Source organism: Hippocampus guttulatus, chromosome 17 (genome assembly GCF_054856545.1).
Source record: "Hippocampus guttulatus isolate MCC_2025c chromosome 17, RoL_Hgut_1.0, whole genome shotgun sequence".
In the NCBI taxonomy this organism is placed as follows: domain Eukaryota; kingdom Metazoa; phylum Chordata; class Actinopteri; order Syngnathiformes; family Syngnathidae; genus Hippocampus; species Hippocampus guttulatus.
This window is the reverse complement of record NC_141277.1, coordinates 12,821,589-12,840,124: the sequence shown is the minus strand read 5'-3', so window position 1 is coordinate 12,840,124 and position 18,536 is coordinate 12,821,589. Positions and strand designations below refer to the sequence as shown.

The following is an 18,536-nucleotide window of genomic DNA, read 5'->3' as shown; positions in this document are numbered from 1 at the left end:
TGTGTTCAGAGGTTTATTCCTGCGTTACTTTTTTCACCAACTCCAAATGATTTGGAGTTGGTGAAAAAAAACCCCGGAAATTTTCAGAATCCGTATGATTTGTGCGATACGGCCATATACGTAAGATTCACCACAAAATCCGTATGAACTATGGCTAAACCGTATACATTTACGTGTACGTAGGTGTACATTTAAAAAAAATACACATATCTTTAACTGAACATGGGGGTGGGACAAACTGATGGTGTGTGTTTGTGCCTGTGCGCATGCGTGTGTGGCAGGCAATGGATTTCAGGCCGAACTTTGTCTATATGTCGCCTGCGATACAGAATTTAGAGCTGCTGTGCACTGATGAGGCAACAAAGCTGTCTGGAGCATACAGGTGCTGCAGAAGAATTGGCATTACTGTATTGTATTACACTACACAGCCATTGGAAAAATATGAGAACGACCACCCTTGTTTCTTAAATTTCCTGTTCATTTTAAATGCCTACTACAGATAAAGGTACATTTTTTGGACTAATTAATTTGCAACAACAAAAACAGTTTATGACGGTTGAATTTATTTAAGAGCTGATGCAGGTATTTTCCAAAGGTTTCCTTGATTTAAAAAAAACCAAAATCACTGAACTACTTTCACGGCCTCTTTATCAGAGCTTCCTTCCCTCCTGCCCACTGATATTTTCACTCATTTTAAAACACTTTCTGTCCATTGCAGGTCCACTCTCTCCTCCTCCTTGCCCCACTTTTCTTTTTCCGCCGCCCATGAGCTTTTCTATTAGCGCGTGAAAGACACCTCGCAAGCCTTGACAAGCGGCGGATCGACAGTATACAGTATCAGCATCTGGGCCGCCATGAAGGTCACAATCGCCAGGCTGGTGTGTCATCTCAATCGGCACGGCCGGCCGCACTACAGACACACGAAGTGTGTGTGTGTGTGTGCGCGCGCGCGTGTTTTAAGTTTTTTATTATTATTTATGATTATTATTTCAAGAGATTGAAATCCCGATGTTATGGGGAAAAGGCGATTTTAAGTAACAGTCATAATTGCACAACATAATTTGTCCAGCTAAAGAAATGATTTTTTCCCCCAACTAACAATATCTTTTCAGTTGGCATTTCACAAATCCAAAGAAGTAGCATTCTGTTTTCCCTTTGGCTCAACCTTTGGAGTTTTTGTCACTCGGAAGTTAGGAAGAAATGTGGCATCTTAGTGAAATTATCTGAATTAAGTATATTGTAATTTTTTGTTTCAGCAGTCTTTGATTTGTAAAATTGGGACATACTGCCATCTGCTGCATACTATCAGAATGAATGTCCCATTGCGTTAAATTAAAAGAAGAATTTTGATGTATCTCACGCTGAATAATAAACTTTCCAACCATTTTTTTGTAATTGAAAAAAAAGAAGGACTTACAGTATTACGTTCTGTGACAATAATTGTGTAACATAATAGTGGATATGTTACACCGATGATTGGTAAACTAAAAAGCTCAGAACGAGGCACATTTTGAGCTAGCATGTGATGTTTTGCTTTAGCTAAACATTCATGCGAAGCTACAGTGCCATGGTTATATTTATCCCACAAATATGAGTATATAATATTTGCATTTTCTGTTTCCCCAGCGAGCGACATTCGCTAAAAACGCGGCAGTAATGCTTCGGTGGATTTTTGGTGGTCGTGAAACTCAAAGCTTCGTGGAGGTGAGACGTTACTTGAACGTCACACAATCTCATAGTTGTGATTTTATAAATTATTTTGAATACCTAAACTTTACACGACCGAAACAACATTGAAAGTTGTTTTTACAAACACACATTTCTTAGTCGTTTAGGCAATATTATGAGGTATTTTTCCACCATAACACCCTCCCCCCTCAATTGGAGTCACTGCTCTATACAACACCAAAAAAAGAGGTAAAATTAGAAATAAATTTAAAAATGGTGCATTTTGTTTAGAGAAGACTTTTAGTAAGTCTTGGGCTGTTACATGTGCTTCCAATGGTGGCTGTTTGGGACCTCGTAATAATTACAAAAACAAAAGGGACTTCGCAGTGATCCATCGTGTATACTACTTAAATACAGAACACAAGCATCTTTTGACTCTGATCCAGATGTTCTAATAACATACCTGGGCTAAATCAGACGGGCGGAAAAGATACACTGGTACGTTTCTGTAAATACTTTTTAATTATGAAACGTAATCAACAATGATTTGCCTGAATCCAAGGGTGAAGATTGGTGATTAAATCCAGTTACCAGGCGGTGCCTTGCAATCATTTCACACTACAACTTTCATAAGAATTGCTCCAAAGCATTAGTTAAAACAAAAAGAACACGCATGAAGAAAGCTGCATTTATTGACAACTAGCATGCAATTTTCCAAAATACAATGAAAAATGACTCTAAGAAGTATCCATGGTCTGCACACTTTCCTCCATCAGATCCAGTTTCAATGGCGTCACCAATTTTGTCAAGACAGCCGTGGTTCCCCTTTTGTACTTGTAGTCCCCAGTTCTAAGAGGGGGGCAGAACATATTAACCAATTATATACAGTAACATAAACAGAACTTCCATTCAAGTAATAACAAAATAGTATTTAAAGATATGACTTTTCAGAGAAGTTTTGTCAACTGCATTTATTTACACATATTCGTTTTTAAAAAAAATATCTGAATATCTGCAAGTAAACTTTTCAAGATGAATCACTTGCGCCGATTCAGAATTTGCCCTCCTGTTTTCTCAAGCACATCAGGTTTTCAAAATAATACTAATAAAATATAAAAGGAATAATATAGTATGTAATAGAGCAATATATTTGGTATGAATAAATGGTTAGGTCCAGCAACTTGTGGATTTCATCCTGAAACATCATAGCTATAAAGGCCAACGCATGGTAAAATCCGTTATTGTGCAAGCTTTTATAGATCAAACTTAAAAACTCAAATTTAAAATATCTCAAAATCCTGATATGCTAGAAACATTTTTTTTAATTTGTCAAATCAGTGTCAAATATACGTTTAGTAACACATTAAGTCACCTCTGATTAAAATTTGCAGTTGACCAGTATTATATTAATATGCCACCATCAAACTAGGTCTGGGGTGCCCAAGTAAGGCCCTCGAAAGCCCCTATTTAGCCTATTTTATATGCTTCCTTCCTCCAAGACACCCGATTCAAATGATCAGGATCATTATTAGGTGTCTGCAAAGCTTGCTGATAAGCTGATCATATGAAGGGCTCTCGAGGATCTGACTTGGACACTCCTGTACTAGGTGAATGTTACAAAACACACAACCATTGAAACATGACAACATAACTAGCACAAACCTTAAGAGTGCACAGAAAACGTGAAAGAAAAATTGAGTGCAGATAAGGAATAAAACCAGAGCTAAACACTTTTTTTTCCTAACCTGGAACCTTTCTTGTTGGCCTCATCATGGGGTCTGATGTAGTCCACCTTTTCGTTGGTGATCACACACAGATCTATGTTGCTGCCAGAACCCAGATCATTGAATATTCCTGCTGCGATGGCATCACGCACCAGCACCTTGGCCTCCTCTTCCTAGAAATTAAATGCATTAGATCAGCAATACACATACACGAAAAGTAGTTCGCCATTTGATTGGCGTAATCAACATTTGTTTTATTTGTTTGACTTACCGACATGCCAGGTTTGTATCTGTCTTCAAAAACTGATATGGCAGCCAGGGATCCAGAACCTTGTAGAAAGAACAATGGAGGTGGTTGAAGGGAAAGAGAGAGCATTGAAATTGCGAAACATTTTTGAAACAGAACCCCCCCCCCAAAAACAAAACAAAAAAAACTATGATCATCACATATTCAGACTATTTTTGTTAAACTAGGTTCACAGTGACACCTGAAAATTTAGGGCAAGCAGAAAAATGAGCGGTGCACATGAATCCCAAATTGACAAGACAGTTCGACACGGAAGTCATCGAATGAATCCTGTGTTCTTCCATCATGGTTTGGTTTGGGGCTGCCACAAAAAAAGGACAAAATCCAACTGCAATGGACAATTAGGACTGCGGAAAAAATTGTTGGCACCGCCCTACCCACTCTTGAGGACTTGCATGGAAAATCCTACTGGACCCCCCCATGCGCACCAAAGCCAGCAGACATTCAATAAGATTCTTCCCTCAAGCCATTAAGTCCCTAAACAATAACCCAGCGCCTCTTTGAAATTTTGCAGGCCCCATTACCGCAATAATCATTGTAGCTCCAGCTCTGTACTTACTTGAACCATTGTCACTACGATATACAGCACCAGACACTTTAAAACGCTCAAAGACTTCTGTACAATTGCACACTTAAAGTTGCCCTACAATTACTGCTACTGGTCACATTAAAATGGTTCAATGATTACCTGCACAACTGTTAATAGTATTGGATTCTACCACTAATCACTTTAGCTCTGCTTAATACTTTGCACGTTGTCTCACAGCTGTCATTGGGTGGTACTACTGCACAACGGTACCCTTACATGACGGAATGTCTTTCCACACTTATTTGTCATGTCCTTGTTTATCGTAGTTGCTTGACATCAATGATACTAGTGTAGCGTGTACTACCGGAGACAAATTTCTTGTGTGTTCTACATACTGGGCCAATAAAGATGATTCTGATTCTCAGATTTTATCGAAGTGGTTTTTAATCTGATGTACAGTTTCAAAAAAATGTCAAATTCCAATGTGCCTTTACCCCAACGTTATCAGGGCTGCGAGAGCCCTTTAAAGCTCCTTGCAGCTCCAGTTATTTTCGAAATGATTAATGCTATACTTCAAGAGCTCTGTGACTATTGCCAATTTCAACATTTTTGGGGGAAAAAGAAAAAAAAACGGGATGAAATTGAGATGTTTTTAATTTAATTCATTGATTAATCAGAGGTTTAAGGTGGTGAGCCGAGTTCAGGCAAGATAAATGTCAGTTTTGTACATTTGAGAGAAGCCTAAAACTTTCTGAGAATATCGGCAACAAAACCATAAAACCTGATAACTTTGTCTATTTCTTCTACTCAAAAGCTGTGGTGATCTCAAATAAACTATGCAACATTGCCATCTTCTAGGCATCTGTTAGTCCTCAATCACATCAAAGCCTCACATGCAAACTGGGCGAGACCCTCCTCCATACCTACCTGCCAAAGAACGTATTTGTTTAGAGTCCAGTGGACAAATCCGCAAATTAAAAAAAATAAAAATCTCCTTTTCCAAATGATAGCGATCAACGATCAATTACATTTTCTCCCGATTTCTGATCACTTGATAGGCTAAATGTAAGTCCACAAACAATACATCTTTATTGAGATAGCACTTTCACAACAGAAAACATTACCTAAAACATTGAAAATAATAGAATTAACAAATCTTCCCACATTTGTTGTTAGACGCGAAAGAGGAGAGAATCAAAGTCTCCTTTCGCCAGTGGTTCAGAGATGTCATAAAAAAATATTGATGATTTTGGCACAATTTAGCAATTAATTGGCAAGTGAAATAGAACCTGCATCTGAAAAGGGGGGCATGCTCTGGTTTCTGTTGTGAAACTTACCCATAGTGACATACGGAAGCTTGTCCGTCGAGCCATAAGGGTAGATGCTGTAAAGATGAGGACCCTTACAGTCCACTCCACCAAGAACCAGAGCGGCACCAATGTAGCCTTGATACCTGAAATAAAAAAAGGCTCAAAAACATATCCATGTATTTGTGGGTATTGATTTTAAACAGAGTTGAGGGTATTGGAAAAATCATAAAGCCAATACAGTACATATACCTAAAGAGCATTTGCTTGAACATGCGGTTCGCAGTGGCCACGCGTGGCAGTCTGCCTGTGGAGAGGGCGTGTAGCTCCAGATTGGAGGAAATCATCTGAGTGGTCATTTCTGTGTCTGCGGCCGTTCCTGCTCCACAACAGCTGTATCATAAAATTAGACAACAAGATGACACTTTGTTTCAGATGTAACAGACCATGGGAAAGACATGTTTGTCAAAAGGTCCAATAGCATCAAAATGCAACGTTCTCAGCACAACATAGGCCAAACCGAGTCCATAACTTAAGGATGTGTACAAGATTGACATCTATGCGTTTTGTTGGCGATCACACAATCGTCGATGAAATGCAAAAGGCACGAAAACCTGCCAATCGGGTTGTCCTGTGACATAGATGCAATCTATGAATTGAGGTACCCGCACACTAAATTCTAGAAAAATGGCTAAAAAGTTGCATGTGCATCGTATTCCAGAGGTGAAACAAAATACTTTGCATCATATACCAAACTCAGAAGACTTGAGGACTTGCTTAAATTTATTTACCGGTATGTGGAAATCCCCAAGCAGAAGTGTCACCAAAACTGTCCTGTATTGTGCACATTTTGTGTGTGCGTGTGTGTTGGGGGCGAAGCACAGGCGTTGCGGATGCACACATACCTCATTATCAATATTTTAGAGATCTTGATAATGATTATAATTTGTTTAAATAAATTTATTTCCACAATGATTCAGAGGGAATGTCCCACATTTCTGAATGAAATCCAGTGAGGTGTACCACACACATCCTGCGCGTCAACTAAATACACAAAATTGCGTTAGACCACCTGCGTTGCATCATAATCTTGCTAAAATCACTTACTAAATATTGGGCGAGATGTAATGTATCTTGGAGCAGTTCTTGTCAGCCACTATCATCCCCTCGGTGGCTCTAGTGTCAGCTCCAAGGACAACACCATCCTTAAAAAGAGAATGACAATATTTTAAAATTCAGTTAACCCAACTTAAATTTGCAGAGGTGGGTGTGGGGGTATTCATGTAGCATGAACGGGGGTGCACATTCATTTTGTGTGTAGTTCCAACGAGAACCTGGAGTAGTTTCATTCACGCTTTAATTATTTTTGTGTGTGCCTAAAACCAATTTGAGGTAGGAAAAGAGAGGCTTGAGGATATTCAAAAAGAATTAACAACTAAATTACAAAATTAATTGGTTATGGAAGAAAACTTTGTAAGTAGAGACACGTTTTCCATGTAAATGCCCTAATTTGTTCCAAACCTCCGCAAAATTCAGACGTGTTTTCTAAAGCATAAAAATGCATCAAAATGTGTAACAAATACATGTTACAATTAGATTATTGCACAATAAATGAGAAGTGTGGATAATGAAAAAAACAAAGAACAAAGTAAAGAATAAAAATGACGGTCATTTAACTTTAAACTGCCTCCTCATCATTTTTTGCCCTCTTTTAGTTCATGTTGTCGCTCAGAAGTGGTTTTTGCCTGGCATTTTGTAAAGAACTGATCCATGGACGTTTTCTTCTGTCTGCTTCCTGCAATCCTTCGAAAATGCCCAAGGCAAACATCAGCGTATGAGGGATCGCCAACTGTTGAACATTTTTTTTGGGTGACTCACATTTAAGTAAAACTATCGAAACACCTCATGGCCTGAGGGGCGAATGACGAGGACACTGCATAGACACATATCTTTCTATACACGTAGACACATTCGGTAGAGGTCCCTCTTAGCCAATGGGATGCCAGGATGATGCTCTGTAGTAGCCAATGGCAGAGCAGCTAGAAGTATGTTGTGTTCAAGAAACTCGGAGATGCGATTAGCAGGCCATACTGTATTTTTTGCCTTTTGTATCTTGCTACAAATGAAATTTCATAAGAGGCAATATCTTCCTGTTGAGGAATTTCGAAACTTGAAAATTTCATATGAGGAGACGTTCGTAAGTAGAGGTACCACTGTACTGTAAAATCCCATGTATAACACGCCCCTCTCCCAAATCAACCTAAACCAGTAGTTTTTTTCTCTGTACCCCGTATAGTACGGGACCCTGATTTCCTGGCATCCATTCTTATTATCTGGTCCCACGTGTGCAAGTTCATGTTTTTAATGCTCCCACAACAGTCTCACTATAACATGATGGTTGGAATTTCAACTCTTTTTAGCCAGTCTTGGAGGTTTAAATTTGCCCCCTTTCTCACTGTTTTGGTCAAGCTCCTGTTTTGAGACTGCCAGGAGGGTGTGCCGAGACAGGAAAAAAAATCGTCACTAACCGGGTCAAATATGAATTCTCAGTCCATCACCGACGGATGCCCGTCTTGCTGATGACTGACAGAAACACGCCATCTGTCTTGTCTCTTTTTGGGGGGGGGGGGGGGGGCATAATACAAGCAGTGTTGCTTCCAATTACGATAGGGTTGTTCCTATCGGTGTTTGAAGCTGCCAATACCCGTCATCCATGAGTATGAGTGGCTGACACTAATCACATGGATTTGGAATACAATTTTCAATTTTAAAGCTATAGCTACCGATTTTTCTTGAATAATCCATCAATCGTTTTTTATTAATCACTTGGATTTAAAAAAAGTAATACATTTCTATCGCTTTATTATTCAAAAACTGAAAATTGCAGAAAATGCACCCATTTGGGTGTTTTGGCTTATGGAGGTGCCTCACCCCCGAGCAATTGGACAATTTGGTAACAGAAAGGAGTCTGTGCTCAGCGTAACAACGTGCGGGTTGTCATTTTCATGCTGGGGCAATGGACTAATTTAGCATGCTTGGGAATTACTCTGTTGGTCTGTCATATGTCAGAAAATAGGGGGAAATGTTATTTTCCCAAAGTTAAAGAAGCCATTTGCAAATATTCAATACGGTTTAAACACACAGATAACAGATAATCACTACTCACGTTTACATAGAGCCTTGTACAGTATTTCATTTAGAATGAAACCAAATTACAAAACGGAATGTCATTTTATTTGGGTGCAAAGGGGTGAAACAAAATGCATTCGTTTTGCAAAACCTGCTCGAGTATGAAATTTATATTGTAATCCATTTTATTAAGTGTCATAAAAAGAATTGTGCATGAAGTAACATTTAGGTTTTCAACTCTAGTTCCTCTACCTGAATACTGGGTAGGACCCACGTAACCTTGTAGAAGAAATCTAACACGATGTCATATCATGGTACTCTGCTACACTGTAAATAGGTGAATAAATGAACTAGCATAAGTATGACTATTGAGATTACTGCAGTGACCAAATTTGAATAAACAAGTACAGAAAAGTTCAGATCGCAACCACCACCCGTTCTGAAACTCTTTGGGGTACAGCGAAACTCCTCTAGAACGAAATCACGTTTGCAGCAAGAAATTTTTCACAACAGGGGGGTTTTCACTGTAGCAAATTTGATCTCAGATGTAAACACTAGTGATGGCAAAATGAAGCCCCATAAAGCAGTGAAGCCCTGCAGGGAAATACTTCACACGCTTCGGGGCTTCAAGATGAATCATTTCCTCGACTACGCCATCATGTGGACAGGAAAATGTATAACATGCTTGATGCATGCAATAAAATGGTGGGGTGTACCGTATTTTCACGACCATTCGGCGCACCGTATGGTTGGGCGCAGTCTCATTAATGGGTGCTATTTCTGTATTTTACACATAGACAAAACGCACTGTATTATTGGGCGCAATTTCAAAGTGGTAAAATATACGCCAGCTTAAACATACGGCATTCATGCGCGCACGCTAAAAACACGTTAGCTTGAAGCATACGGTAGCATGCCAAGACATACAGATACAAGCTAAAAACATGTTTTTAAAAAGGCAACGGAAGTAAAACTGAGTTCCGTTGTATTTTATTTAGCCATTGTACAATGTACTCACGTTTTTCGATCAATCATCACCCAGAAATCCATCAAAGTCCTCATCCTCTGTATCAGAATTGAACAATTGTGCAAGTACCGGTAATCCATCAAAAACGCCGTGTTCCCTCTCGTTGTCAGTCACTCTCATTACCATGTGGCTCCACAGAAATGATGCCGGCTTTGCCAAAAACTCGAACAGTGCAAGCAGACACGTTCGTCCAAGCAGCCACAATCCATTCGCAAATTGTGGCGTAACTCGCCTGGCGCTGCCTCTCACTCTTTGTAAAGTTGTGTTTGCCATCGATCATTCATTGTTCCCATGCCGTTCGCAACTTTACTTTGAACGCCCGGTTGATGCCGATGTCCAGCGGTTGGAGTTCTTTAGTCAAGCCTCCGGGAATAACGGCAAGCTCAGAGTTCATTTGCTTGACTTGGTTTTTCACCGCTGCTGTGAGACGGGCACGCATGCCAAAAGCATAACCGATGGCTTGAAGTTTGAACTGAGCTTCGTAGGCGTGTCTCCTTGTAGAATTTATTTTCGGGGGTTCTTAGAAACCAAAACTGAAGTTGTTTTGCAACAATGCACATAGCCACACTCTATACAGGTGTTGGTACCTGCTTGTAGCGTCCCTTTAGCGTCCACTTACACGCCCACCCTTCACTCATTGGCGGACTTCTTCCCCGCATGCCTGTCACTCATGTCTGCCTTTTCTCTCTCTCTCTCTCTCTCTCCATATATGTATATATACACGCCCACCCTTCACTGATTGGCCGACTTCTTTGCCGCATGTCTGCCCACAGTCACTTCCGCCGTTTCTCTATATAAACAGCGTGTCGGCTGTCAGTCAGGTTTTGGAACTCAGCGCATACACAAGACGCTCTGCATCATAAGGCGTCCTGTCCATTTTGGAGAAAATTTAAGACTTTTAATGGCGCCTTATAGTCGTGAAAATACGGTAAATCATGCTCTGAACACATGTATTTGAGGAGTGTTTTTACATGAATTGTTCTGTTTTACTTTGTCTATGTTTGTGCTTATGCAACAAGCGAAAATGTGAAATAAGGAGGTAAAATAAAGTGCTTATTCGTTTTTATTTAAAAACAATATTTTATCTAAAGTTTTTGGACTCAGGCGGTTTCTTTTTTTGCAGAGAATTTCACCTGCTTTTGAACAAACTCTTTCACATGATACTGATGAAGCAGGGGTGCATAGATATGTGATAGCAAGTTGGTATGAAGGGGAATCCATAGCGTTTCTTTGCCCCTTTTATTTCGAACATTCGAACCTATCGTATCATTTCCTGAATCAGTCACGTGGTACACCCCCTTCGCGGGGCTTCAAACGTCACCACTGACGTCATCAACACGCGCTTCGACTCCCCATTCATGAACCACTCATCTAGATTACTCGGCACACGCTTCAGGGATTCGACCCGTGGAGCACATCACGAGTACACGTACACACGTACACACACACACACACACACGCACACGCACGGTCTTTATTTTTATTCCAATAGTGCATAAGTATGAGCATACACTTATTTGCCACTTCATATAGTCTGTGTAGAAAGAAACAAAGGGAAAGAAATTGCGAAATTTACGATCCGCATTCACTTTCACTTGCATCAATTTCTTGGATAATGTCTTTTATTTTGCTTTCTCCGTCTTTCATTTTGATCACTTTTACCCTCTCTTCCAGCATCAGAGCTCTTCTCGTCTTAGCAGCGACATCCAAAGGTCCGTTTTGTAGCCATTTTAGCAATGCAACGTTCTTGCTGCGTCTGAAACTAACAACAAATACTTCCTGGTCTACTGCGCATGTGTAAACTAGTGTGGTGGTTGCTGTTGCCGTTTCCGAAAAAAGCAGTAGAGGTCACAATTGGATTAGACTTCGTTGTAGTGAATCTCGTCGTGAGGCAAGAGCAGAGAAACTACTATCAGCCCATGCCAATTCAAATGTACTGTATGCCATAGCCCACCAGTACCTCGTAAACACAGTTACCATAGATGCAGATGGGAAATTGGACAAAAAAAATGTTTGAAAGGAAATATAAATGTGGACTTTAAGTAATTGCTGACACACACACACTCACACACACCGGGCATTGGTAAATTATTTTAGTAATTTTTCTCACCTTGAACACAACACCACAGATTGTAGTTCCGGTTTTACGAGCAGCCGGTAAATGACAGCCTGCTTCATTTGCTTTGTCTTCCAGGAAGCCATTTCTACAAAATAAAATAAGAAGCGCTTCAAAACCCATATCAAATGAAATATTTCGAAATAGACATGAGTGGTTAGTTTTATAGAATCATCTAAATATAGTTAGGTTTACTTTAGATTAAATTGATGATTGACTTTGTGTTTAGAATGTCGAAACTTACTGCAGCTGCAGTGTTTCTTACATATGCTGTGGCATGAAATGAATTCTGGTAGCCACTTATAAAATGTGGTGACATCCTGTCAATATTCAACTGAAAAATGAGGAAAAGAAAGGGAAAAACGGAATGCACCCGTTCCTGGATTGTGGGGAGAAGAGGTATGGACTGTGTTTTGTCGAAAAAGAATTTGAGCTCATGAATTTGTATTTTGACACCACGTTGATTAATCAGGTACGAGCTTTGCAGTTATAAAAACAGCTTGAGTTGAAATGTTACGTATACAGTACTTTCATTGAAATTGCATGAAGGGAAACAGGAACCATGCACTGCGCATGACTCAGAGCAATATAACAGCAGTTTACTATACAACCAAATTACGTATTCGCGACCAACCTCGTCAATGGCGAAGCACAGCAAAATATCGCTAGCTGTAGAGTTGCCGGTCAGGACAAAATAACCACCCCCTAATTGAAAGGGCTTTTGAAGACTATGGCAGCAGCATTTTTGGCTACAATGTGAAACTGCTCATGAAAAATTAAAGTTGAACAATAGTCCTCATCCTTATCGTATGGAACCGATAATGCTATCGGGATTGTTTTAGGCAAGAATCGACATTCTTATCATCAAAAAAAACCTTCTCGGGTTTGGCAGATTCAATGGCCAAACCGAAATATTTCCTCAACTGACCGATCATTATACATGCATCCCATGTATACCAATTGTTTGGTGTTGTTAATAACGAAAGTCGTACTGCGGCACCACCATGTTCAACGCGCGCACTGAACGTACAGGAAAAGGCTGAGTCATCCCATCGAAAAACCATACAATCGCCACGAAAAAAATGTTAGCAGGCATGAATGGAATAACTGTTTTCATTGCCTCTGATTATTCAAAACCGATTCTCAGCCAACAACGCCTACCTTTTACAGTTCTCAAAAGTGAATCCACCGAGGGGTGGCAAGCTAGCTGTTAAGGACGCCATCTTGTTGTAACTATGGCCAATGTCTTCTTCTTCGACTTTTCCGTTTTCCGTCTTCTTCTTCTTCCTCCTCCTCCTCTTCTTCTTCGTTTGGCAAACCGGTGTTTGAGTTTCTTTTTTTTAACAAGACTTTATTGATAGAATTACAAATCACAGAAAACATGCCCAGAGTTATCAATACAAATAGTGTATCAAGAGAGATTTTTTAAAAAGGAGAGCAAGGGGGTTTTAACAAATGATTTTAATAAAGAACATAAAGCAACGGTCTTAACTGCTTTCTTGTTTTGGGAGTCCAGAATAGAATTCAATTACTGTTTGGTTTCTGCTTCGAAAATTAAGAAAATAGGTTTTGAGTGACTGAATTTGGATTTGTGGATTTGCTAGAATAATTGTTAAATTTATATTAATGACTTTGCTTTTTAACCATCGTTATTGAAGAAGCCAAACAGTTCATTTTCCAGTAAAGAGTAAAGTCAGAGTCAACATATAATCAATCAAATTGGACATATGACTTTCCAAAACTTGTTGGTATACGGGCATTGCCAGAACAGGTGAATCAACGTTTCAGGGGACTTTCCACAAAACAAACAATCAACAGATTGATTTATTGAGTTTAAGAAGATAATGCTTGGTAGGATAGTACTCAAGTATAATTTAAAAAGAGATATCTCTTACTTTATTTGTCAGAACGCATTCGTATGGAAGAGACCCGATTTTTTTCCCAATGTAAATTATCAACAAAACCAGACCATTAAGAAACAACATTCGGGGTTGAAGAAATATCTTTTCGAAACAAGGGACGTATTTTATGGTTACCTCTAACTCAAGTAGTTAGACAGACCTTGGCGATAGAAGTCACTTTTGCGTCCAGACTTGACAAACTGGCTGTTTCCAACCCTTTCAAGACAGTCAAGATTCCAAAAGGAATGGCATCCATGACCATAGTAAATTCATTTGGACTAACAAGTAAGTTATATTTGTTCAAAAATTCTGAGTGGTTAAAAAGAAAACCTTCACGATTGATTAATTGACGCGTTTGAGTGTGTCTGTGAACGTAATCTTGAATCTTGCACAATGCGCGACGCGCATGCGCAGAAATTCAGCCTCTCGATCCCAACGCCACTTAGAAACCTGCGTTCGGCGAGAGAAATTGTTGTCTATTTATGTTTTTTATCATGGGTTTTCTGAGCTGAGTTTTGTCATTTTTTTGTCAAGTTTATTTGAATGTGTGTTTTCAACATGCTGATTAAATCTTCTCTCCCCATATGCCTTAACTTCTAATTTTCTGTGCAAAACATTACGCGTGCCGCAGTGTTTTGCAGCTTTTTGCAAAAAGTGAGGGGTGGAGGAGAGAAAAAGAACGGAACATACTATCGTCTTGTCACGCGACTTTTCTTGCTTAGATTTTTGGAAGTTGTAGTTTCTGTCACGAGAACAATTGCGTATTGCGGTATCGGCTACGCGACTGTCGTAAACTTCAACTCCCACGTTTCATTGCAGGACACCGTTGGTTTGTTTAGTTCATGTAACGCGACAGCAATATTTGCTTCGGATTTCGTTGTCATCTACTGCAAGTCAATGTGTTGTGGACCGAAAAATGGAATCCAGACTAAAGTAAGAAATATTTGCTGTCCTATTATTAGCATGTATGGTTTAGTTAGCTTTTTTCACAATAATTGCTCAAATATACGTACAGTTCGTGGGCCTGACACCGAAACAGTCGTGCTCTTCAAAAATGAAGTACAGCAAAACAAAATAACACCAGCATCATTGCCATGGTCTTCACTGCATTTTGGGGATTATTTCAAGGACGTAAATTCTTGTTGAATTCGGGAAATTTACATGCCATGTGCTGGCAATGACATCCGCAAATGCAGTGCTGCGTTATATTGAGAGTGGGCATTGATCAATTGACGCGGAGCAGTAGAAATAGTAGTTCTTCAATGTGTCATGAAGGTAATTTGTTATTGTATTGTCGATGTGTACTCGCTGCGTGTGTTGAAGTAGCTGTTTTACATTTACGGCAAAATTCAATGTATATTTTTGAAGACTGAATTTCACTATTGAACAGTAGAAGTTTTGGTAAATCCAAAATAGCAATAAACCCCACACGTTGAGATTTAAGGATGTCAAAGTAAGGTTTAGACTTACAGTGTCTTTGTTTGGACTAGTATTGGACTACTATTGGTGTGCAAACTTATCATGCTGCAACTAATTAATTCTCACAAGTCTCACTCGTGAATTGTCATCTGTTTCAGACTGTTGACACCCCCCCACCACCAACAACAACAACAATCTGGGAACTGTTTATTTCTCTAGCAACCATAAGCCTTCAAGTTATTAAATATGTCATTTTTAAAATTTGTTCATTGATTACCAATATTTTGTGCAGCAGAAACAACAGCCTCCCAAAAACCGTTCTGAGTAGAGAACACATGGCTGACCGATAAAATGGGATCAAATCTACCAGGGTCACTGGCCTGACCTGGCAAGTTGAAATGTCATAAATACATACGATGACTAAACAATACCAAATAAGAATAATGGATTAATGACCATTAATTGGGGAGAAATGGCTTTGTCATACACTTTAATGCAAAATAAAATACCTGATTATTCAATTAATTGATGGATTAATCAACAGAATAATCAATTCTAAAAATGTTTCACAGTGACAGCCCTATATTATGTCATGCATGTGCAGGGTAGGAGTACGCAGTACAGATGTTATATTCAATATCAGGTATGAATTTGGCTGAAAGTAGAGCTTTGGACCTTACCCTCCAGTTGCAGTAATGCATGTTAATTATGTCTTCCATGCGCACTGCTCAGTGTGGCAGATATGCACAAATTATACACTCGCATCACCATACTGTTTTCTGCTGTTGGTTGTTTTACACTGCTTGTGAAGACGCTGCTACTTACATGCTGTGGCTTGATAGCTGTCATGGCTAAATGATGAGAAGGCAAAAGTTTGGTTTGTATCCAGTTTCTTCATAGCATAAGTCACAAATCACCACCGCAGCAGTGAAAAAGCTACACTTCTTACGATGAAGATGAAGGGAGTATGGAGAGAAAGATGGGAATCCATGCTAATTGCTGAACTATTAAAATGCAGTCTCAATACATAATACAAAAATAAGTGCTCGGGTGATACAGCATGCTTGTCACATAGGTCGGGCTCGAACCGCATGACAGCAAAACAGTAACTAAATTTAAATTTTAAATCATACAGAACAACATAGACTGGAAATGACGGAGGACTTCACCGTAGACGTCAGATGAGAGAAGAGGGAACACTATCCAATCCAATCTATCTGTTATTTTGAGTACTGAGGGTTAATTTTCACCTATGAGAACTGATTCATTTGACTTCCCTTATTACATCTGAAAACAGAATTGCTAAAGACGAATGAATCTGTGGGACCAGTTATTTAAATGAAATACAGAATATTAAACAGAAGTTAAGAAGTACTGTTTTCATTTAAAATATCAGCAGTATTATTTTTTGTTTGCACTATTTTGCATAAGGGAAAGTTAACAATCAATTCTGAGTTGAGATTTGCTCAATAACTTAGGACTGGACAATTAATCAAAATTGAAATCATGATTCCAATTTTTGGTTCTCCTTTAAAAGGTTATAGTCGAAGAAAGAAGATCAACCCTTTGAGGGACAGCGGTTACAACAGTGGACAGCTTACCATGTTTTCAGGTTACAGGGTGCATGAAAGGGTTAATGTGCAGAACAGCCTGCTACATGTACACGTTTCTGACATTGTACGACCCACAATGCTTCTGTTTATGGCTGGGTTCTTACTTTTGGTTGCATTGTTTTTAATGGAGCCAGAGAATCCAATACATTTTGACAAGAAGAGCTGAGTTCCTCTGTGTTTGAAGAGGGAAGACAAAGCTGATCAAAGGCATCAGAGAAACAACTTGATGACTGCACTTACTAGCAGTCGGTTTAACAGCAGTACAGGAAAACACTACGTCAAAGAGCACAGTGGCAGTGTTGCTATAAAAATACTGTTGAGATGAAAAAGGAAGGAGAGGAGTTCACTAATGGCAAATAAATGAGTCATACGAACTAGTGTTGTGCTGTTCATAGCCTGTTAAGAAAATACAGTGTTTGGCTACCCTCTGGCCTTATTATTTTGCTTCCCGACATCACATACTCAACCCGGTTAGGGACAATTAAAGGGATGGATAAAAACCTACTTCTGTCCTTTTTAAAAAAACTTCTCATCCTCCATCCCAAAATGGGCATCCGTCTGGGATGGAATGGGATGGAATGCCTATCTCTGCTGTTTGGGAATGTCTGGTGAATGCCTTTGCGACTGCTTACAAATTGTATGCAACACTGACAAAAAAAAACATTCGCTACCTGCACACACACCTGCAAACCTTTGCAGCTCAGTGATATACGGGCTTAACCTTTGGTGCTTACAGCCTGACAAAATTAAAGTTTCATCCATTTTTAACAATCTGGGCTCATTCAAAAGTTCTGTTACAACAGGCATATGCACTACTGTGATTCTAATGTGTTCCGCAGTCCATGCTCTCATCCACTAATGTTTCTAGACAGGAAAATCAAGTTAACTGCAATGCACAATTATGCAGTTTAAATTTAAGAAAGAAATCGTGTTGATTATCGAAAAAAAAAGAAAACTAGTTGATTGTTTATGATTGAGTTAAGTCTTATTTTTTATGTATTAGTAACAGTTGTTCAGCCAAGCAAAAAAGGTTAAAATTGTAATCAAAAAATTTTTTTCTTCTCTAGGGAAAGTCCAGCATCTGCTTTTGAGGTATATATGGAGGTTGTTCATCCAGGCACACAAAACTCGGGTAAGTTTCTCAAGACACTTTATTTAAAAAAAAAAAAGCAATATTTTTGAGGAACATTTTACCATTCTTAGCCAACAACCAAATGGTAAAATAATAATAAAATCAAACCATTGATGGACGCGTATTATCGAAGAAAGCCGGGAGAGGATGTCATGTTGATGTTTTAAAAATTTTAGCTGTTAGGTTGGATTTTTTTAATAGCGACTAAGATTGTTTAAATTAACACCCCAAAAAATGCAAAATGTGACTTCTGTTTCGTGAGCTGGGGAGAGGCGCAGCATTCTGTATTTTGTTATTTTTATTGTATGTTATTGTTATTATTTACCCTAAATTACCACAACTAAATCCCAACCAAACCTAAAATGTTGCTGAAACTATCCTCATGAATAATTATGACATCTAATACGGTTGAATCTTGAAAAAAAAATCTTGCCACAGCCAACGTTGTCAATGCTATTTTAATATGCTAACCGAACTGAGAGCGGACCTGTTGACCAAACCTGACTCGCTTTGCATCAATTTTAAAATCAAACTCACAGACATTGATACAATATTTTAATGGAATACAGACCAACCAAGAACAATGTGTTTCTGACTTTGAATCAGCATTGAACCAGCTGCAGCACTTTTTCTGCTTTTGCAATAGCCCCATCTGACACCACTC

General features: G+C 39.1%; 2 protein-coding genes across 4 annotated transcripts in view; one reads left to right on the top strand and one right to left on the bottom strand.

Annotated features, from left to right (window-relative positions):
* Positions 1-2,342: 2,342 nt before the first annotated feature.
* psmb7 (proteasome 20S subunit beta 7) lies at positions 2,343-13,109 on the bottom strand. Its single transcript, XM_086135206.1, has 8 exons — positions 12,969-13,109; positions 11,802-11,895; positions 6,643-6,740; positions 5,788-5,928; positions 5,566-5,681; positions 3,664-3,722; positions 3,414-3,565; positions 2,343-2,517 (listed from the first exon to the last, which is right to left on the bottom strand). The coding sequence occupies exons 1-8, from the start codon at positions 13,028-13,030 to the stop codon at positions 2,406-2,408; spliced, it is 834 nt and encodes a 277-aa protein (XP_085991332.1). The 5' UTR covers positions 13,031-13,109; the 3' UTR covers positions 2,343-2,405.
* A 1,420-nt stretch (positions 13,110-14,529) lies between these two features.
* The window catches only part of dennd1a (DENN/MADD domain containing 1A), a 39,060-nt gene continuing 35,053 nt past the window's right edge, over positions 14,530-18,536 (top strand). For all 3 annotated transcript variants that reach the window (XM_086134342.1, XM_086134341.1, XM_086134340.1), the window contains exons 1-2: positions 14,530-14,641; positions 17,808-17,872. In XM_086134342.1, the coding sequence (XP_085990468.1) occupies positions 14,625-14,641; positions 17,808-17,872 (82 nt within the window). In that variant the 5' untranslated portion in view covers positions 14,530-14,624. The remainder of the gene's footprint in view (positions 14,642-17,807; positions 17,873-18,536) is intronic.